Raw genomic sequence first — 18,011 nt, 5'->3', positions numbered from 1 at the left:
TTTAGTAGATAAACATGAAAGTGGATAATTACCCGGTTTAAATATTATCTTGGATTAAGGTTTATCTAGGGTTTCCTGACTGCACTATATAAACAACATAAACCCTACAATTTTCGGCCACTTGATCTTTGGAATACTAACCAAAATTTTGCAACCTCTCTCCTCCTCCTTAATCATTCTTCATTGCTAGTATTGTGTGTGAGCCATTAGAGGCGTGACAACTGTGACGCTTGCTTTCAAAGCTTCTACAATACTAATGATTTAGATTGTTATTGCTATATAACAATCAAGGTATGTTTCAATAGCCCTAATTGTGTATTTTTGATTATATGCTAGTGTTCTAGGGTTTCTACATTGTTGTTCATATTGTATGTTCAATTAGAGAAAACGTAGATCATAATTTAGGGTTTCATGCACACATAGGATTACATGTTTTGCATAATACCCCTCAGTGACGACATACTATACTACTATTATTCGTTTGAGTTGAGCGTAGTGACGGCGTAATATATAATTATTCGTTAGCGTAGTGACGGTATAATATATTATTATTATTCGTTTTGAGTTTAGCGTAGTGACGACATAATATACTACTATTATCCGTTTGAGTTGAGCGTAGTTACTGTAAATCTTTGAGATTGAATGCCTCCTCTCATTAACCAAGAGCCAATATATACAGAGTTGGCTGATGCCTCCTCTCGAGCGCGTTGGCGTTGCCACTCAAGTTGAAGCATGGAACATGTCGTGTCCGATGAGGTAAACTTTGATTGATTAAAGCAGCGATGGTATCAAACTCAGAGGGAAGACCACGAACGAGTTGTAACACAAGGCGGTTGGCGGAGACAGGGCACTCCACATCTTCAAGCCGGGATGCGAGATCTTTGAGGCGTTGGTAATAGGCTTCTAGAAATGACATGGCACGAAGGGTGAGGTTGTTAAATTTGTTTTCTAGGGCAGCCGTGCGAGAGCTTTTGTTATTGAGGAATATGTCTTTGACCTTATTCCAGGCATCAAGAGCGGTGGTTTGGTCAAGAACCCGAACCAGGAGATCATCAGAAAGTGTTCCATAAATCCATTGGAGAACAATTGCATCGATTTTTGACCAAGTTTCATAGGCTGGATCGGTGTTTGCTGGAGGAGCAGCACCATCGATGTGAGTGAGGACTTTGTATACTTGGGCATGGAGCTTGAACAGGCGTACCCACGACGAATAAGTGGCTTTGATGCCATCAAGAACACGCACCTTGTTCTGAATATTCGTGACGGTGTAGATCGGGTGGATCGCTTTGCTAGGATTGACTTATGGCTTGTTTTTCATGGTGATTTAGTGAAGATGACACGGCCTTGGCTGTGAATGAGAACGAGAGGAGAAAAAAATAGGTATTGAGATTTGGCTCTAATACCATGTAAATCTTTGAGATTGAATGCCTCCCCTCATTAACCAAGAGCCAATATATACAGAGTTGTACAAACGGAAAAACAGGAAACAAATAATCTAAATATGGTACAGATCAGACTAAATAACAATACATATATAACAAAATAAAATCTGAAATATATATATAATATATTCGGTTAATAGTTACGACATAATATACCACTATTATCCACTTGACTTGAGCATAACGACGACGCCGTGTGAATATTATCTATGAGTATTTAACAGAATAAAGACTAGGTATAATGTTTTCCTAGAGAGTTGGCCAAAATGACGACTAGGTGAAATGTTATCCGAGAGATTTGGCCAGAATAAAGGCTAGGTACTAAGTTACCCTAGAGATTTTGCTATAGTAACTACAAGAGTATCGGTGTTTCCTGGAAACTGGCCAGCATAACAACTAGATATGATTCTATTTATCATTGTGGTTTAGTATAACAACTAGGCATAATATAAGCTAAAGAGTTTGGGCAAAGTTTCTACCAGGCATAATATTATTCTAGTGTTATAAGTATAATTATCTAACTACAGTTAGTTATAACTATGTAAAGTTGCATTTTAAACATGTATTCCCCCATCCTCCCCCCCCCCCCCCCGGCAAAAAGATTTGGAAAATGGGGTCGTGAACTCACCTGATAGTTATGAATCCATTGATGTAGGGTAGGAATCTACAAGCTAGGACTTTGAGAGACACTCAGAATAACGGAACGAGAATCGAGATAGAGAGAGAAAGAGTGAGAGGGGTGAGGGAAATGGTTTGTTGAAGCTTGCTATTTATAGCAGGTTTTAGGGTGCGCGTCGTGCAAATGCACGCGAACTGTACGATCATGCCACGTGTCGTCTCCTCAGTGCGTCACGACATCCTGTATCTCGATGAAATTATGTGTTAGTGTTCACGGCGATTTCATCGAGATACGGGATGACGCACGCGAGACGAGATAATTCAACATCTAAAATTCGTAACTCTCGCATACAAACTCCGTTTTTGACGACTCTTATATATTCGTGTGGATCTCTTCATTCTCTACAACTTTCCTTTTGGTCGTTTTGGCTAGTTTTGAGTTTCATTTTTTGACGTGTTTTTATTATTGTTAAAAATCATATCTTTCTTATACGATCTCCGTTTTAAGCATTCTTTGCTCCAGAATTCCTACTTTAAGTGGTACTATGTTCGTCTAGTTGGCGACTTTTCCCAAAAGTTGACAAATCTCCTTATAGTTTTGACGTTGTACCTTTTTAAGTAGGGCATGCATTTATTTACTATAAATGTCGTATCTTGCTCATACTGTGTCGGATTCTTGCGAAATTTATATTTCTGGATCGGTGGTAGCGTGTAGAGTCTAAATATGTTAACCTGCTCGCAAAGTGATACGACTTTTTGCGCACATATTTTTGAGCCTATGGTTTTGACGTTAATAAGAGTGATGGTTGAAATTTTTGGCGTTTACAATATTGTTTTATCGTTTTTTATCGTTCGACTATCGACGGCGGTTGGGGCGTATTTCCTGGTTTGGCACGCCATGGGTTTGAAATGTATAGTAGTCTGGGTGATTGTAATACCATTATTAGAGAAATTCAAGTCAATGGCAGACTTGGTGTCAGTAACGCTATACTTGTAGATTGTTCAGAAAGAAATAATGGTATGTTCTGTGCTGTAACTACCATTGTGTAGGAATCGGTTATTAGTGGTATGCTTAGTGCTGTAATTACTACTATATGATATTTGATGAAAATATGGATTGTAATGGTATGCTTGGTGCTGGAAATACCATTGTAAATGAATATTATTAGTCATGATAGTCTTAGTGACCGTGATATCATCGACTAATATTAGTTGTGGTCTTGGTGATTGTAACACCACTATATCATCAATTATTATTTGTGGTGGTCTTAGTTACCGTAACGCCATAGGATTGTGAGAATGTTTGAGCGCTTCTATGTCAATATTATCTTATGATAATAGTTTTGGTGGCTGTAATATTATCATTTGGAGAATTGTAAATTTATAGTAACCTTGGTGATTGAAATACTATATTTGCGAAAGAATATGTTGTTGTGAAAGTTTAAAAGGCTTCAATGTCAAGGAGAGAAATATTTGTTAGAAGAATTGTAAAGTATTAATTATTACTAGGGAGATGTTGAGTGTAATTGATGATGACTTGTTTGACTGTAAGTCCGATATGAATGATAAATGGCAGACATGGTGTCAGAAATGTTGTACCGAGTATTGAATGAGTGGAAGACATTTAAGAATGTGACGATATATATTTAGTTGTATAACTAATTTATATTGTCGTATACAGGTTGCTCACTAAGCTCTTTGTAGTTTATCTATTTGTTGTTTATATGTCTTTCATGTTCAAGTAGATATGTAGAAGGAAATGGAGTTGGTAACGTCCGACTTAGGATTCTTACACTAGATTCTTGTAAAATCCTCTTGATAACTACTTGTACCGATTTGTGATATAAGTGTACACCGAATGTAATGATTCATGTTTTATATAAAAAAATGGGTGTATTTTGTGTTAAAAATCTGGGCGTTACACCGCCCACACTACACTAAACCGCATAACGCGGCTTTGAACCTTCGCGATGCGGTTTGCGGTTTCCGTAAATCTTAAACCGCACATGCGGTGCGGTTTTGACTCTAAACCATATCAAAATGCACCGTGTATGCCCCAGATTATTATGTACCAATGATTTTGTTGCATAGATACTAGTTTATCCCAAATAGTTCTATTCTAGATGATGTATTGTTGAAACAAAAAAAAATATTAAGATTTTAAATTTTGTTTATTTGTGGCCATGTATTTTTGTCATTTTATGCAAATATGATAAAACATTCAACTTTTCTTCTTTTATAATATTTGTATCACAATTTTGTAGAGAAAAGATCGGTTGAAAATAAACTTTTGTTGTTACTTTATGTAAAAATTAAATTTAACTTAAAATGAATTGTTACTGTGCTTCAAAGTTGAAAAAATATATATAATTAACAATTGGTTTAGCCATTTCATTCAAAGAATTAGACGTATCCAGTGACATATCACTTTTGAAGATTAAAAGCAATTATCATTTTGAAGAGTAAGGGCATTTTGGTCGATTCAATGTATGGATATTGTTCCTTATTTGGTGGTGGCATGAAACGCATTACCATACATTATTTTTATTTTTTATATTTTTTGTTTCGTATATCAATCAATAACTATATTTGATAAAAAAAAAGTGAAGGTTGATTTAAAAAAAAGAAGTTATTTAGATATATTTTATTTATTTATTAATAAATAACTTTTTCATATTAAGTTTCAAAGCAACTTTTTAAATAAAGAGTAAATTACAAAAAACATTTATTTGACATCTTTATATTACTAAATTGTTTGTACTCGTAAATGTTCATATACATGGTATTTTATATTAGAAAAAAGAATTTTCGTTGGTCAAAGTCCAGTAAAAAAAATTTGTGATGACATATCATTTTATAAATAATTCTTTTTATAAAATTTTATTATTATTTTAAATAGATGAAACTAATTTTTTTTATACAATTTTATGAATGTTAGTTTCCCCGGTTAACACCGTTGGTATATATATGATTTGTGAGGGAGGAAAATTGACTAGGGTTTCTTGTCTTCCAGCGTAGGTTCAAAGCTCAACAATTCGTTTTCGTTTCTTCCTTCCATTAAAATCAATCCAATTCCATGGGTTCTGCTTGCAAGGTACTTACTAATCTTCTTCGTTATCACGTCTGTTAATTCGGTATCCTTGATTTTCTGAATACTTGCTTTTAATCGGTTGATTTCCCCAACGAACAGTTCCTCTTCTGTAGGATACGAATTCTGAATTTTCAATTTCATCTAAACGAACCAATTGGTAATCAGGGTAGATACTAGAAGAGTTGCACTTTTGCACACTGCAGGTTTTCCTAATACCTCTGATAAATCATGAATCATCAACATAAATTTGCTCTGTTTTGCCAATACGTAAATGAATTTGTAAGTGGTGGCTCATGTAGTTAAACATTTTAGCTGTAATCGAATTCGTTAGGTCTCAACTCTCAATGAGTTTTGGTTCTATGAAAGACGATTTGATAGCGTAGGGAGGATTTTTATTGGTCAAAAGAGAGGAAAACTACAGCAATGATTGACAACATGTAGCTCTTGGATTAAAAGGATATTTCAAGGACGTAGGTTGAAAATACAAAAAAGTTCCTCTAAACTAGTAATCTCACTCATACGAAGGTTCTCATGGTAGTGAAATCCCCTGTTTGACATCCAACCAAGTTCAAAAGCCAATCATCATTGATGATGAAATGGAATTTACATTGAATTCTCTCAGAATTTATAGAATTCTTTGACTTTGGGCTTTCAACAATCCATCCTAAAACCCTTGGAATCCAATTCCCAACATTTCATCCTGTTAGAAATGCTCAAATACGCATGACAAAGTTCCATTCTTTGGGATACCAAATCCTTCAAAGTCCAATTCCTTCTACAACATTCTGCAAACAAAATGATCCATCATAGAATACCCCTGTTATGCAATAAGTTACATATTCTAGAAATCCATGGATAGTAAAGCCTTTGAGGAGAATATATAACTAGATTAAACCAAGAACCACTGGTAAGTAAGTCGAAGTTCTTGGACAAAAGTACATGGAAACATCATTATACTTTCTCACTTACATAGAAAATATGTATCAGCTCAAAGTTATAATTATTTCATCATAATTGTCTAACTTTTAATCATATTTTCTTAACATAGAGAATGAATAATAATAATATGTCAAATGAACTATATTCATTTGTCAATTGTTCCTTTTTTTGTCCTTCTCTCCCAAATTGATCATTCATCTGTCAATTTGATAAAAGAGAACGGATAAGAATGTGTAACTGATATGATTATGAATATGTGATTGATATTCAATTTGTTCAAAAGACGTGAATGCCCTCACCATCATCCTGGAAAATAATTTGGTGATAATAGGATGAGAGGGAGGAGGTAATTCAGGCATGGTATATGGATGATAGCAATGAAGACCAAAGGCTTCCCCATCATAGGGACCCAAAGGAATTTGTGTCTCTAGAAAAACTTGCAGGTAATTTTTTATTTTTTATATAAACTACCTTTTTTTTTATATAATAAATAAATTAGTTTGTGAATGACACAGAACTTGGGATACTTAGTTGGCGTTTGGATGCTGATAACTATGAAACTGATGAAGCATTGAAGAAAATCCGTGAATCACGTGGATACTCATATGTGGTTTGTGTTAAATTAATTCATCTTTCTTAAATCTTACACAATAAATGGAATCGGATAATATTTGCATAAAAAGTTCATATGAAAATTGAATCTAATATAAAACTATACATTGAATTTACTATTTACATATAATAATATAATTTTCAGGATTTTTGTGACATTCGGCCAGAAAAGCTTCCAAATTATGAAGAAAAGATCAAAAGCTTTTTTGAAGAGCATCTTCATACTGATGAGGAGATCCGCTACTGTGTTGCTGGAAGTGGTAATTACTAATTATTTATTTTTGTGTTCTATTTTTTTAATTATTTATTTTTAATTTGTTGTTGTTTTTGAAGGGTACTTTGATGTGAGAGATAAAAATGATGCTTGGATTCGCGTTTGGGTTAAGAAAGGCGGCATGATTGTGTTGCCAGCTGGCATTTATCATCGCTTCACACTTGATTCAGATAACTACATCAAGGTTAAAAAAAAAAAAAAAAAAAAAAAAAAAAATCATTAATTATTAAAATTATGATTATTTATTTATTTTATGAGTAATTGTTGTTTTATTTTGTTGGCAGGCGATGCGGCTTTTTGTTGGTGACCCAATTTGGACTCCATTTAATCGACCACATGATCACTTGCCTGCAAGGTATCTATTTTATTTTATTTTTATTTATTTCCAAAAACATTCTATCTAAGTTTTGTTAATTTTTTTTTTAATGAAAATGATGCAGGAAAGAGTATCTTGAAACTTTTGTGGAGAAGGGGGACACTGTTGATGCAGCTGCTTGAGAGTTGAGAAATAATATTTGTTGCAATTATTATAATACTTAATAATTAATAAGCAGCAGTGGCTTGCTATGCTGCTGTATCTTTCTATCTCGATATCAACATCCTATGTATGTATATCAGTATATGTAATACATTAACTTTGTGCCTAAATCATATATATGCATATGGTATTATGGTTATGTTTAGGGGTGTAAGTGAGCCGAGCTACTCGTGAGCTACTCGGGATCGACTCGTTTATTAAACGAGCTCGAGCCGAGCTTCAATTCATGGGCTCGCGAGCCTAAACGAGCTTAAACGAGCCTCTATATATATATATATATATATATATATATATATATATATATATAGAGAGAGAGAGAGAGAGAGAGAGAGAGAGAGGTTCATATATAACCTATAAATATTGTGTGATCGTATGACTAATTTTGGACCAATCAACATCTAGGGGTAAAATAGTCAAATTGTATAATTTAATTATAATTTCTATTTACCGGTTCATTAAATAATCCTAATTGAAATCCTATAATTAAGGAATTTAACCCATATCACGTTCCGCCCTAGGGTTTATTTGCTTTCCGATTTTCTTTCATATGTCGACGACTTGACAAGCACAGAAGGTTGAAGCACACAATATGTGATGATTGTCGACGGGAGACGTACGCCTTACAGACTTAGTTCGATGCACCTCCTTCGATTATCTGCACGGTGGCTGGTTGGTGTACATGACTCGTCTAGGCTCCATCTCTTCACAGAAGAACTTTGCCGCCTGTAGTAATCTTCTTCAGGAAATCTGACGCCTTTCACTCTTTAGGAACTGCATCTTCTTCATTCCGCCCAATCTTCTTCACTCTTCACTCTTCAGGTAATTCAATTCCATTGCCCTTTACGTCCTTCGATCCTTTTCAGATTATTATTCTTAGTTCTGATTCTTTGATTCTTTTGGAATTGTGAAATCATGATTATAGTTTACTGGTTCTGTTTATGAAAGTATTTTGAAATTGTGATTAAAATTTACTGGTTTATTTTAAAATTATGATTTAGTGTTTACCGGTTAAGTAGCTATTGAAAATTGGAGTTTTGATTTAGTGTTTACTAGTTTACTGATAAAAATTTTAGTGGTATATATTTTTTTATTTCATTCTTAATGAATTCGATCCCATTCTTATAGAATATACTTAATTTCATATATTCCTCTTCACATTCTTATTAAATCCAAATACATTCTTGTAGAATATGCTGAATTTCTTATAATTTCATTCATCCTGAGAGTTGTTGCAAATGGTAGGTTACTAGTAACCAATGCTTTTACACCACATATTCTTGAAGAACATAACGTAACTATAGATTAGATTTTAGGGTATCTCATATATTTTAGTGGTATTTGTACTCACATTTGATTAGTTTTTGCTAGATTATATCCATATGTTTTGTTATGGTTTACTGTACAAAATCTGTAATGTTTACGCGGCAATATAATATACATTTGGTAATTGATATATTAAATCAACATCAAGTTTATTTGGAAGATGTAGTCAATTTGACTTGAATTTTATATAATTATACAATTATTAAGATGTCTACAATTAAATCTCTTCTGTAAAGAAACTTTCCCTTAACTGGTTTGTGGGGCTACAAACTTTCCTCATAATTTGATGATTTTGAGCCTCAAATTCTTACATATCTTTTTCATTTGATATTTCTTTAATCTTTGAGTGAAAACAATGATGATGATTATGAGGTTCTCCTTGCTATTGTTTAGGATTTAGGTGCATTGATTCCTTATTTTTGGAGGAATGGAGCATGCTCATTTGTTGCTACCCTCTTTGGAAATTCTTTGCACTATTGAAGAAACATGTGTGACAGAAAAAGTTATAGAGTCTTTATGGAGGATTGGGTCACAAATAAGATAAGACATATTTGGTTGAATGGATTGCACCTCTTTTTAAGGTTCATTTATGCAATTATACATCCCTAGATTCTGAAACAACAATTTCCATTACAAGAACATCGATCTTCACGAAAGGTATGTTTTTTAGATCACATGTTAAATTTCAACTTTTTTTTTCTCTGATTATGAAAGTGGCATTGATTGTTCTATTTTGGTTTCCAATAATGGTTGAGAAGTTATATGTCACATTTTTTTTCTAAGTATGAATTTGGCACTGACCACCTTTTAAGAATTATGATAAGAAAATAGAGAATTTATTCCTTTTTTTAGAAATTTACAGTTCAAGCTATAAGTTCTTAGACAATAATGTATATTCATCATTTTCATATAGTTCAAGCTATAAGTTCTTAGACAATAATGTATATTCATCATTTTCATATAGTTCAACTGACTTTGTATATATATACCCATTCTACAGGAATTTATTCAATTTACTTAATTATGTTTATATTCTCAAAGAATATGGAAATGTAATGTAGTATTTGTTGAACTTACTTAATTATGTTTGTATTCTCAAAAAATATGGAAATGCAATGTAGTATGTGTTCAATTGCTTTTGTCACGAACCATTAATGTATTAAAAAGTTTATTTTTTTTTGTAGTTGTTCAGTTTTTTGCAAAACATTATAATAGAATATTAGATGATATTCTATTTCATTTTAGTAACTTGATTTATATTTTTATTACAGTGTATTATTATATCGAAGAAGATGAAAGACATACTTCAACAGGGTTGTTTGAAGCATTTCATGGGAAACAAGAATGTAGGTAGTGTTGGTTGTTTGAAGATGACCACGATGATGAAAAACAATGAACAGTGGAGAAGAATGTAGGGTTTTTATAATTCAGTTTGTCATTAAATAAACAGATTTTTTAAAGAATGTAGTATATATTATAATTTTTTTATATTCTTCAAGAATGATGTATATTATATAAAAATGTAGTATAAACCATATTCTTAAAGATTGTAGTGTAGAAGTTTGTGTACATTAAAAAAAACGTTGTATACATTATTGGTTTATGTTATAAGAATGGTTTTTATTGTTCTTTAAGAATAGTCCATTTTTTTGGTGCAAATTGTTATTATTGATATTATTATATACAGACATATTATTTAATAATGTTTAATTATAGGGATGAGCATATGGACCGGAGAACCGGCCGGAACCGGAACCGGAACCGGCACCGGAACCAGTCGGGCCAGGACCGGGACGTTATTTTTGTGGATTTTTGGAACCGGAACCGATATAACCGGAACCGGTAGAACCGGCAAAAACCGGAACCGTATGATGCTATTTTTCGAGGACCGGTTCCAACATTTGAAGACACGACAAGAACCGGTAGGAATCGGGAACTGGTAGAACCGCCGGGCCGGTTCGGTTCTTGATTTTGGCTGAAGCCGGTTCCCGAGTCGGGTCCGGTTCGGTCCTTTTGCTCATCCCTATTTAATTATCAAAATAATTTCTTAAATGAACTTATATTCTTTAAGAATAAACGTGTATTCTCCGTCTCTATTTATTTGAAGAATTCTTTGATTCTTCAGTACAATTCACATGCTATCATTTCTTAAATATCCAAAGAATTAGAGTTGATATTGATAACTGAACATTTTTTTTGAATGAAGATAATTGTAATATCCTTAATTCTCTCAACTTCGTTACTAATAATTAATCAAAATGTCAATTATGCGCTTATAATTAATGTTTCTAATTTTTTTTATTAAAATGAAATGTTTATGTGTATTTTGTTCCATTGTAACTATTGTACACCCTATAATCTTATCCATCTATAAATGTAATATAATGATCTAAAACTTGTCATATACTCACACAATATCTATAATTCGTATTTAATCCTAACCATATATATATATATATATATATATATATATATATATATATATAGGCTCGAATCGAGCTCGAGCTCGAACTTCCTCAAAATTAAACGAGCCGAGCTCGAGCTTGGTCAGGCTCGGGCTCGGCTCGGCTTGTTTACACTCCTAGTTATGTTTGTCTATAATTACTTACATATGATATGTGGTTACAACAACTTTAATGCCATTCTGTAAAGAAATATTTTCATATTATTTTGGTTTAGTTAACTATTTATTTATATACAATATGTTCTATAGATACAATACAATAAATCATTGAAGAATACCACCCTCTATTTATGTACATTCAATGCATGATTTATATAGTTTGAAATTTATATTTATATCAGTTGTCGGTGTATAAGGTGTGTTGGAAAGATGTTCTTAGCCAATTAGTTGAGTATTCTGTTGAAGGAAATGCCATGAAATCAAAGGTCATGACCTTATTACGTGTTTATATAATCTTGTAGCAAATCAACAGAAAGAAACCACATCAGCCATTATTACTCCCCAAAAAAACAAAAGAAAAAAAAAATTCCCAAGTTATTTTCGCCTAAGAAAAGATTCAAGGGGTAGCTTGTCGATTTTTGCAGCGAGTATGAAATCATTTTCTGTGAGCCCACCTGTCCAAAAGTGACCATCATGTTCATTATTACTCCTTTATAATTAATTTATAGATTTACAATATGAATTTTGCATATATTTTATGCAAATCTCGTTAATAAAAACATAGAATTCTCGTTTAGCTTACAAGTTTTTGCCCCAAGGCCCCATTTGTTAGGTAGGAAAACAGCCTTACTCAAAAGACACTTTTGCCCCTAGTCCCTAAGTTTGGTGTGCATTGGACCAAGACTCAGACCGATGTCAATGAGATACAAATTGCAACTTTTTTTACCACCAAAAAAGAAGGAACATGAATTCGCTCTCGGTCTCTTGTTTGTGCAAAAGACGTAAATGCCCTCCTCATCCTCATTATAAAAAAGATAGCCTTAAAAACTTGTCTAATCTTGTTTGTTACATGGCATAAGGTTGGGAGCTTTCTAGAGCTATTTTTTATGACGAGGATGAGAAGGGCATTCACGTCTTTTGCACAAACAAGAGTTTGAGAGTGAGTTCATGTCCCACCTTTTTGTGTGGGACACAAAATTGCAATTTATATCCAAATGACACCCTGTTCTGTTTTGTCATGTGTAGCGTAACAAACGGGCCCCAACGAATATAATATCTGATGTTTATAAATTGTTCTTAATTCATTAAGATTTTATATAAATATTATAGTTAAAAGATTACCACAAGCATGTGTCCATATCTCAATTGTCACATTGTTCCATCCAGCAAGATGAAGATCTGGGTGATGACCTGTATTTAATCACAAATGGTAATTTCAAAACAAATTAGATATAATTACTCAAAGCTTAATTATGAATTAAAAATATACATATTAATCTCTTTATGCAAATACAAAGTTTTCATAAGATATAAAAAGATGTATGCACAATCAACATATTTAAAATTTCAGTTTTACTTGACCATTTAGAACAAAATATAATGAACATGAACTTATTTATAGTAATAAAAAATTGTTAATAAAATTCGTTTGTGCAAATTGAGAGTTTTTATAACATATATAATTATCTTTACATAAAATATTAATATAATGCGTACACAAACAAAGGAGGACAGAAAACGAATTCAATTCCATTCTTCCTTTTTTTTATTTGAAGATCAAAATACCCTCGTGAACCAAAAAATATCTAAATATATTATTAAAAATTAAAATTTATATAATCTTTATTATTGAATTCTATTCCATTTCCTATCAACCAAACATGTGCTAGATTACGATTCCTTCCAATTTGAATTCCTTTAGATTCCAATTCCTTTGACAGATTCCATTCCTTCCAAAATCATTCTATTATTAACCGAAGCGTTGTCAGGCTGGAATGGAATTGAATTCCGATTCCAGCCATTTACCACAGAACCATACGCCTCTTAATAGGAGATTGTTGAAGTCAAAATAATATATATATATATATATATATATATATATATATATATATATATATATATATAGAGAGAGAGAGAGAGAGAGAGACCTTCGGCTTCAGCCAACTCACCAACAACCTTAAAAAACTCCAATCCTTGAAGAAAATTCTTAACTTTCCAATTCCTTCTGAGCTTCATTATGCCACCATCATTTACCAATTCCCATTCCGGCACCTAAATGAATAGCAACATAATATTATTTTCACAAATTCCAGAAAACAATAAAAAATTAAAAAAATTAAAAAAAAATAAAACAGATAAATCAGCAAACCTTAGGTTTCAACTCACTGGCATTCCCCTCTGTCATAGGACTCAAATCCTTCTTCTTGCATGGGACACATTTTTTAAGTGACAAATCTGTAATTGATAATTAATAATTAATAACAAACACTAAATAGTTAATAAAACTTCATACAAGTCAACTTTTTGGAAGAAAGAGAATGGTGCACATATATTAAATTTAGAGAACAACAAAATAAGTATATAAAATAATATTAAAAAGGGAAACCTCTCTTGTATATATATAGCACCAAGCAGAAAGGGAAAAATGAATATCACAAGACATTGTTTTTTCTACAATTAATGGGGAAAAATGGAAAACCTTCTTTCTCTAATTTTTACTTCCATTTTCAAAAGTTTTCTGTCATTTTCTCGAATCTTTTTTAAACATCATTTATTAGGGGAAAAAAGAAACATACCTTGGCTACTACTACAGAATGTCCTAAATCCATTAAGAATAGCTCTACTTAATGAAATTTCCACTAAATCTGGTAGTAATTCAGCTACATGAGCACTTGAGCTGTATGCACAAAAAGTTCTTCATAGAATTATGAAACTCCACAAAAAGATATGTTTATTCATAAAAAATCAATTCACAGCGAAAACAAGAAATCAAGAAAACAACGGCCTCATAACTGTGGCTAAAGAATGAATGTTAGCAACATTTGAAAGAATCACATTCCTTCAGCCAATCTATTCCAATTCCATTGAGCAAAGAGTCTTTTTTAATTCCAATAGAATGACACGTTCCATTCCTTCCCCAGTTCCATCATACAAAACACTACCTGTCTACCTTCTTCCAGAGTGGAATTATTAACTTTACACATAAAAAGCAAACGAAAAGAGACAGTCTATACATCTTTCACAGTATACTCATAATGTCAAGCAAATTCGAATTGCACACATTGTTGATAAATTTTAGAACTATATCATATATTTCTGTTAGTCATAATTTGATTCAAACTCACAACTTGTGTAGTTCAATACATATCGATTGAAGGCAAACGGGCGACAAGCTGCGCGGCTACCGGATAGCAAATAGAAGCGATTATTGCTTAGATTTGTCGATCCCTAAAATCGAAAAGCAAACAATTGCTATGAAAATGAAAAGGGGGAGGGAGTGGTAAAGAAAAATACCGTCCATAAGGTCGAAGACAGCTTAAATGTGATGACTTCAATGGAACCTGAAGGAAATCAAAAGGAAGAATTAAGAGCAAATATCCACAGAAAGAAAGAGAAAGAGAAGAAATTACATACGTAAGCGAGAGGAAGAAGCAGACGAGTGGGAAGCATCGGTGCTTTTAGAGGATCCCTACCGAACGTAGGGGGAATTCGTGGGACTCCTTGATGGGAGTTTTCAATTTGCTTTTATTTGTACTTTTGAGTAAATATTTATGTGCTTTGGTCGGTAGAAGTATTGAAATTGGAATCGGAAAAAAAAAATAATCCAATTATTATATATATATTAAAGTTGTGAAAATTTTTAACAGTAAACATACGACATTTTGTCTAATTTTGGTCCCTTAAATTACATTTCCGGTCCCTCATCCTTCCAAAGATCGGTTCTTTCCACCGTCCTTATCCAAACCTTCTGCTTGAAACCACCGTTTTGTCCACAGGTTTTCGCCGTTCCTTTCTTTCACTCCTCTGCAAATCCACCGCCTCCATAAATGGACTTCTACCTTCCAGTTCCTTCCACGGTCTGATGCTCTTCCAAGCGACGGCTTTCCCCACCCGACCTCCACCTCCACCTGGTAAGGTAATTTCTTTCATCTACGGCTTAACGATTCTCGATGTTTAGTTTAGTTTTCACTCCCCAAGGTCTTTCGCTCAAGTTCTGTCTTCTTCACAGATCTTCCCAACATCACCACCAACGGTAATTTAACTCCACCCGGGTAACCACCGCTTCTACATTCTTCTTCTGATCTTCTCACTTAAACCCGATAAAGCTCTCACCACCACCACCGCTCACTCTATCTTTCATCGCTGCTCCATCTATCGACTGCTTCTTCTTCTTCTACTCCCCGAGTTTTCATCGACGTTCCTGCTCTCCTTCTTATGGCTTTGCTAATAGCACGAGCGGACACAAGCGGTGGCGAGGTAGTCAAGCAGAGGAGTGGGTGGCCGAGAAATCTGTGTAGGATGTCTCGTACAACGTGCCATCAGCTCTGAAACCCAAAAGCGATACGATGGTCACTTCCTCCGGATCCTTCCCCACCGCCTCTTTACTTTTGATCAGGTAAGAATATCTTGCAATTTTGTACTTTTTCGCTTTCAGCCGTCAGTTTTTGATGAAATCGGATTTTTAATCACTTCTCAACTTTCGATTTTAGGGTTCGATTTTGTTTTTTGTTATCTAATGGGACTTGGAATGGGCTACGCGGTCAATAAGTCGACTGGTGGTGATGATTCAACATGAAGCGGACAACTACGCCTAAATTGGAGACGTCCCGTCAATCGACTGTCGTCTTTTTGTCGTTCTTCAGGCCAGGTATGTTTCTTCTTCGTCTTTGTTTTTCTATATTAAGCTTCCCTCACTTAATCTGCTCTGTTTTCTAAATTTTTGTTCTTTGTTTTCTTTCTGGGGCTTACTTTTGGTATACGCATCGAAATAGAGTTTTATTTTATTTTTTATTTTTTATTTTTTGCTTCCGAATTTCAATTTGCTTGCTCTGATTTTGGTTGGTGGTAGTTAGTTTTGATCATCGTCTCCCACCTCCACCGTCGCCTACCTCCGCTAGGATTGTGTTTACTGTAATGGCCAATGATTTTGGCTGAGTTACCGCCTTCTCCACTTATTCATTTGTCGGTGAATTAATCAGCCATTTGGATGCAAGAACAAAGGCAGGGGCATCTAGCAACTACAACAGCCAATTTATAGCAAATCCGAGGTTAATATTCATGATTGATTCATCTTTTTCCTAATTTTTTTTTTACTTCTGTTAGCAATTTGGATTTTGACCTTACCATTTGACAGCCATGAATTGACAACACCATTGGCTGCAGTCGTTGGGTTGCTGGACATTCTTATATCCAATGAATGTCTAATAAACGAACAATACGCAACAATTAGCCAAATTCATACACGTTCAACAACTCTCGTTCGTCTCCCGAACATTATTTTGGACATCTGTACAGTGCAAAAAGCATGTTGTGGAAACTGTCATAGATCTCTCTGGTAAACATAAAATCATGCATGTAATTACATCTAACTTAATTTTAGGTCGACCTAATGGGTTGTGATCTGTTTGTTGCGTCAGATTATATGCCAAAGGTAGTTCTATGTGGGTTTTTGGTTCTATCTGGGTTTCCAGCGACTGTGAGGTTGGTGAACCGGACACCCGATTTGGTTTTTTAACATGCCCTTAACCAACGTCGTCGTCTGTTTCTCCTTCTCCGATTCCCCTGTGTTTCCCATATTGAGGGTTATAACTTCTTGCTTTTTGTATTAGGGCTTTAATGCAGATTTTTAGACCATTTCATTACATATTCTAATGAAATAACTTTAAAACTATATTTATTGGACAGCCTTATGGATCACATAAGCATTACAATGTAAGTTATTTCTGTATGTAGTTTTATTAAAGTAATAACAATGATTATTATTTTGCTAAAATTGGTGACTGTTTACTTGGAGAATTTATTTAAAAAGTTTAGAATTCCAGGTCAGCGGTAATCCAGTAACTGTGGCAGTGGGAAATGTGATCTCTGAAGAAGTTTCTCACTGATGATGTCACCATTAGCTGCAGGAATGCTTTGGAAAACTCTTTTAACTCACAATGCAACTCCAATGGGTTCAAATGCATTTCAAACCTATCAAATTCTTCAAGGTCAAATAAGAAAAATAGCAACTTACTTTCATAATTAAAAAAATAATTAAAAGTACAATTCCATAATTGGAAAGATTTTTCGAATGTACATGATGTTGGGTTTTGAGCATTCTAACACTCCTATGGTGTACATGCAACCCTATAAACCTTGGATCTATGTTTTCTCTATTATACATGCAAATATTAACTATTCCAAGGTTTCATCCTAACTAGCATATTATGAAGCACCTATACTACAAAGTTCTAGTTAGATGACATACCTTTTGATGTAGCTTGATGTCTTCAAGCTTTAAGAGCTTAGCCCCAATAGTGTGGAAGCCTCAAATGGAATCACAAATCACCAAAACATCTTGGAAGAACTTGAGAGAATATGTATGCACACTAAAATCGGCTTACTCTTATTTTCACACACTTGTGCCAATTTTGTGAGCCAAGGACCCCTTTATATATTATGGAGGATTAGGGTTACATCCATGTAAACCCTAATACCCATGACCTTTCATTTACATAGGATCCATGGGTTAAAAGCTCCATGGACCATCCATGAAAGCTTAGCCCAACCTA

The 18,011-nt window shown here is 33.7% G+C and overlaps 3 protein-coding genes and 1 long non-coding RNA gene across 5 annotated transcripts; 2 read left to right on the top strand and 2 right to left on the bottom strand.

Annotated features, from left to right (window-relative positions):
* Positions 1 to 655: 655 nt before the first annotated feature.
* LOC145128834 (uncharacterized) lies at positions 656 to 1,438 on the bottom strand. Its single transcript, XM_079063631.1, has 2 exons — positions 1,404 to 1,438; positions 656 to 1,289 (listed from the first exon to the last, which is right to left on the bottom strand). The coding sequence occupies exons 1-2, from the start codon at positions 1,436 to 1,438 to the stop codon at positions 656 to 658; spliced, it is 669 nt and encodes a 222-aa protein (XP_078919757.1).
* Positions 1,439 to 5,004: 3,566 nt separating this feature from the next.
* On the top strand, positions 5,005 to 7,653 carry LOC145165843 (acireductone dioxygenase 3). The gene is made up of 7 exons (XM_079084752.1): positions 5,005 to 5,154; positions 6,422 to 6,533; positions 6,606 to 6,700; positions 6,848 to 6,962; positions 7,036 to 7,160; positions 7,261 to 7,331; positions 7,417 to 7,653. The coding sequence occupies exons 1-7, from the start codon at positions 5,137 to 5,139 to the stop codon at positions 7,472 to 7,474; spliced, it is 594 nt and encodes a 197-aa protein (XP_078940878.1). The 5' UTR covers positions 5,005 to 5,136; the 3' UTR covers positions 7,475 to 7,653.
* A 186-nt stretch (positions 7,654 to 7,839) lies between these two features.
* Positions 7,840 to 10,445, top strand: LOC145109042 (uncharacterized). The gene is made up of 3 exons (XR_013708725.1): positions 7,840 to 8,333; positions 9,231 to 9,494; positions 10,109 to 10,445. It is a non-coding gene; the product is annotated as an uncharacterized LOC145109042 (long non-coding RNA).
* A 1,270-nt stretch (positions 10,446 to 11,715) lies between these two features.
* Positions 11,716 to 14,992, bottom strand: LOC145165826 (Transcriptional coactivator/pterin dehydratase). Of its 2 annotated transcripts, none has more exons than XM_079084733.1 (7): positions 14,875 to 14,992; positions 14,755 to 14,801; positions 14,037 to 14,137; positions 13,610 to 13,695; positions 13,389 to 13,512; positions 12,583 to 12,651; positions 11,716 to 11,915 (listed from the first exon to the last, which is right to left on the bottom strand). In XM_079084733.1, the coding sequence occupies exons 1-7, from the start codon at positions 14,908 to 14,910 to the stop codon at positions 11,836 to 11,838; spliced, it is 543 nt and encodes a 180-aa protein (XP_078940859.1). In that variant the 5' UTR covers positions 14,911 to 14,992; the 3' UTR covers positions 11,716 to 11,835. The 2 variants fall into 2 exon arrangements, with proteins under 2 accessions (XP_078940859.1, XP_078940867.1); XM_079084741.1 differs by having other exon boundaries at positions 13,410 to 13,512.
* Positions 14,993 to 18,011: the final 3,019 nt, after the last annotated feature.

Source organism: Lactuca virosa, chromosome 1 (assembly GCF_052849685.1).
Source record: "Lactuca virosa cultivar CGN04683 chromosome 1, Lactuca_virosa_CGN04683_v6, whole genome shotgun sequence".
Taxonomy (NCBI): Eukaryota; Viridiplantae; Streptophyta; class Magnoliopsida; order Asterales; family Asteraceae; genus Lactuca; species Lactuca virosa.
Note: the sequence above shows the minus strand (reverse complement) of the source record. Positions and strands in the feature narration are given on the sequence as shown.

Excerpts from the sequence above, each read along its gene's own strand:
- LOC145128834 (XM_079063631.1), bottom strand. The coding sequence starts at position 1,438 with ATGAGGGGAGGCATTCAATCTCAAAGATTTACATG. Across the intron at positions 1,290-1,403 it reads CAATCTCAAAGATTTACATG|CAAAGCGATCCACCCGATCT; the intron begins GTATTAGAGCCA and ends AGTCAATCCTAG.
- LOC145165843 (XM_079084752.1), top strand. Across the intron at positions 6,534-6,605 it reads GTCTCTAGAAAAACTTGCAG|AACTTGGGATACTTAGTTGG; the intron begins GTAATTTTTTAT and ends TGAATGACACAG. Across the intron at positions 6,963-7,035 it reads CTACTGTGTTGCTGGAAGTG|GGTACTTTGATGTGAGAGAT; the intron begins GTAATTACTAAT and ends TTGTTTTTGAAG.
- LOC145165826 (XM_079084733.1), bottom strand. The coding sequence starts at position 14,910 with ATGCTTCCCACTCGTCTGCTTCTTCCTCTCGCTTAC. Across the intron at positions 14,138-14,754 it reads TGTCTTCGACCTTATGGACG|CTCAAGTGCTCATGTAGCTG; the intron begins GTATTTTTCTTT and ends TTGTGCATACAG. Across the intron at positions 12,652-13,388 it reads TGAGTTGGCTGAAGCCGAAG|GTCATCACCCAGATCTTCAT; the intron begins GTCTCTCTCTCT and ends GATTAAATACAG.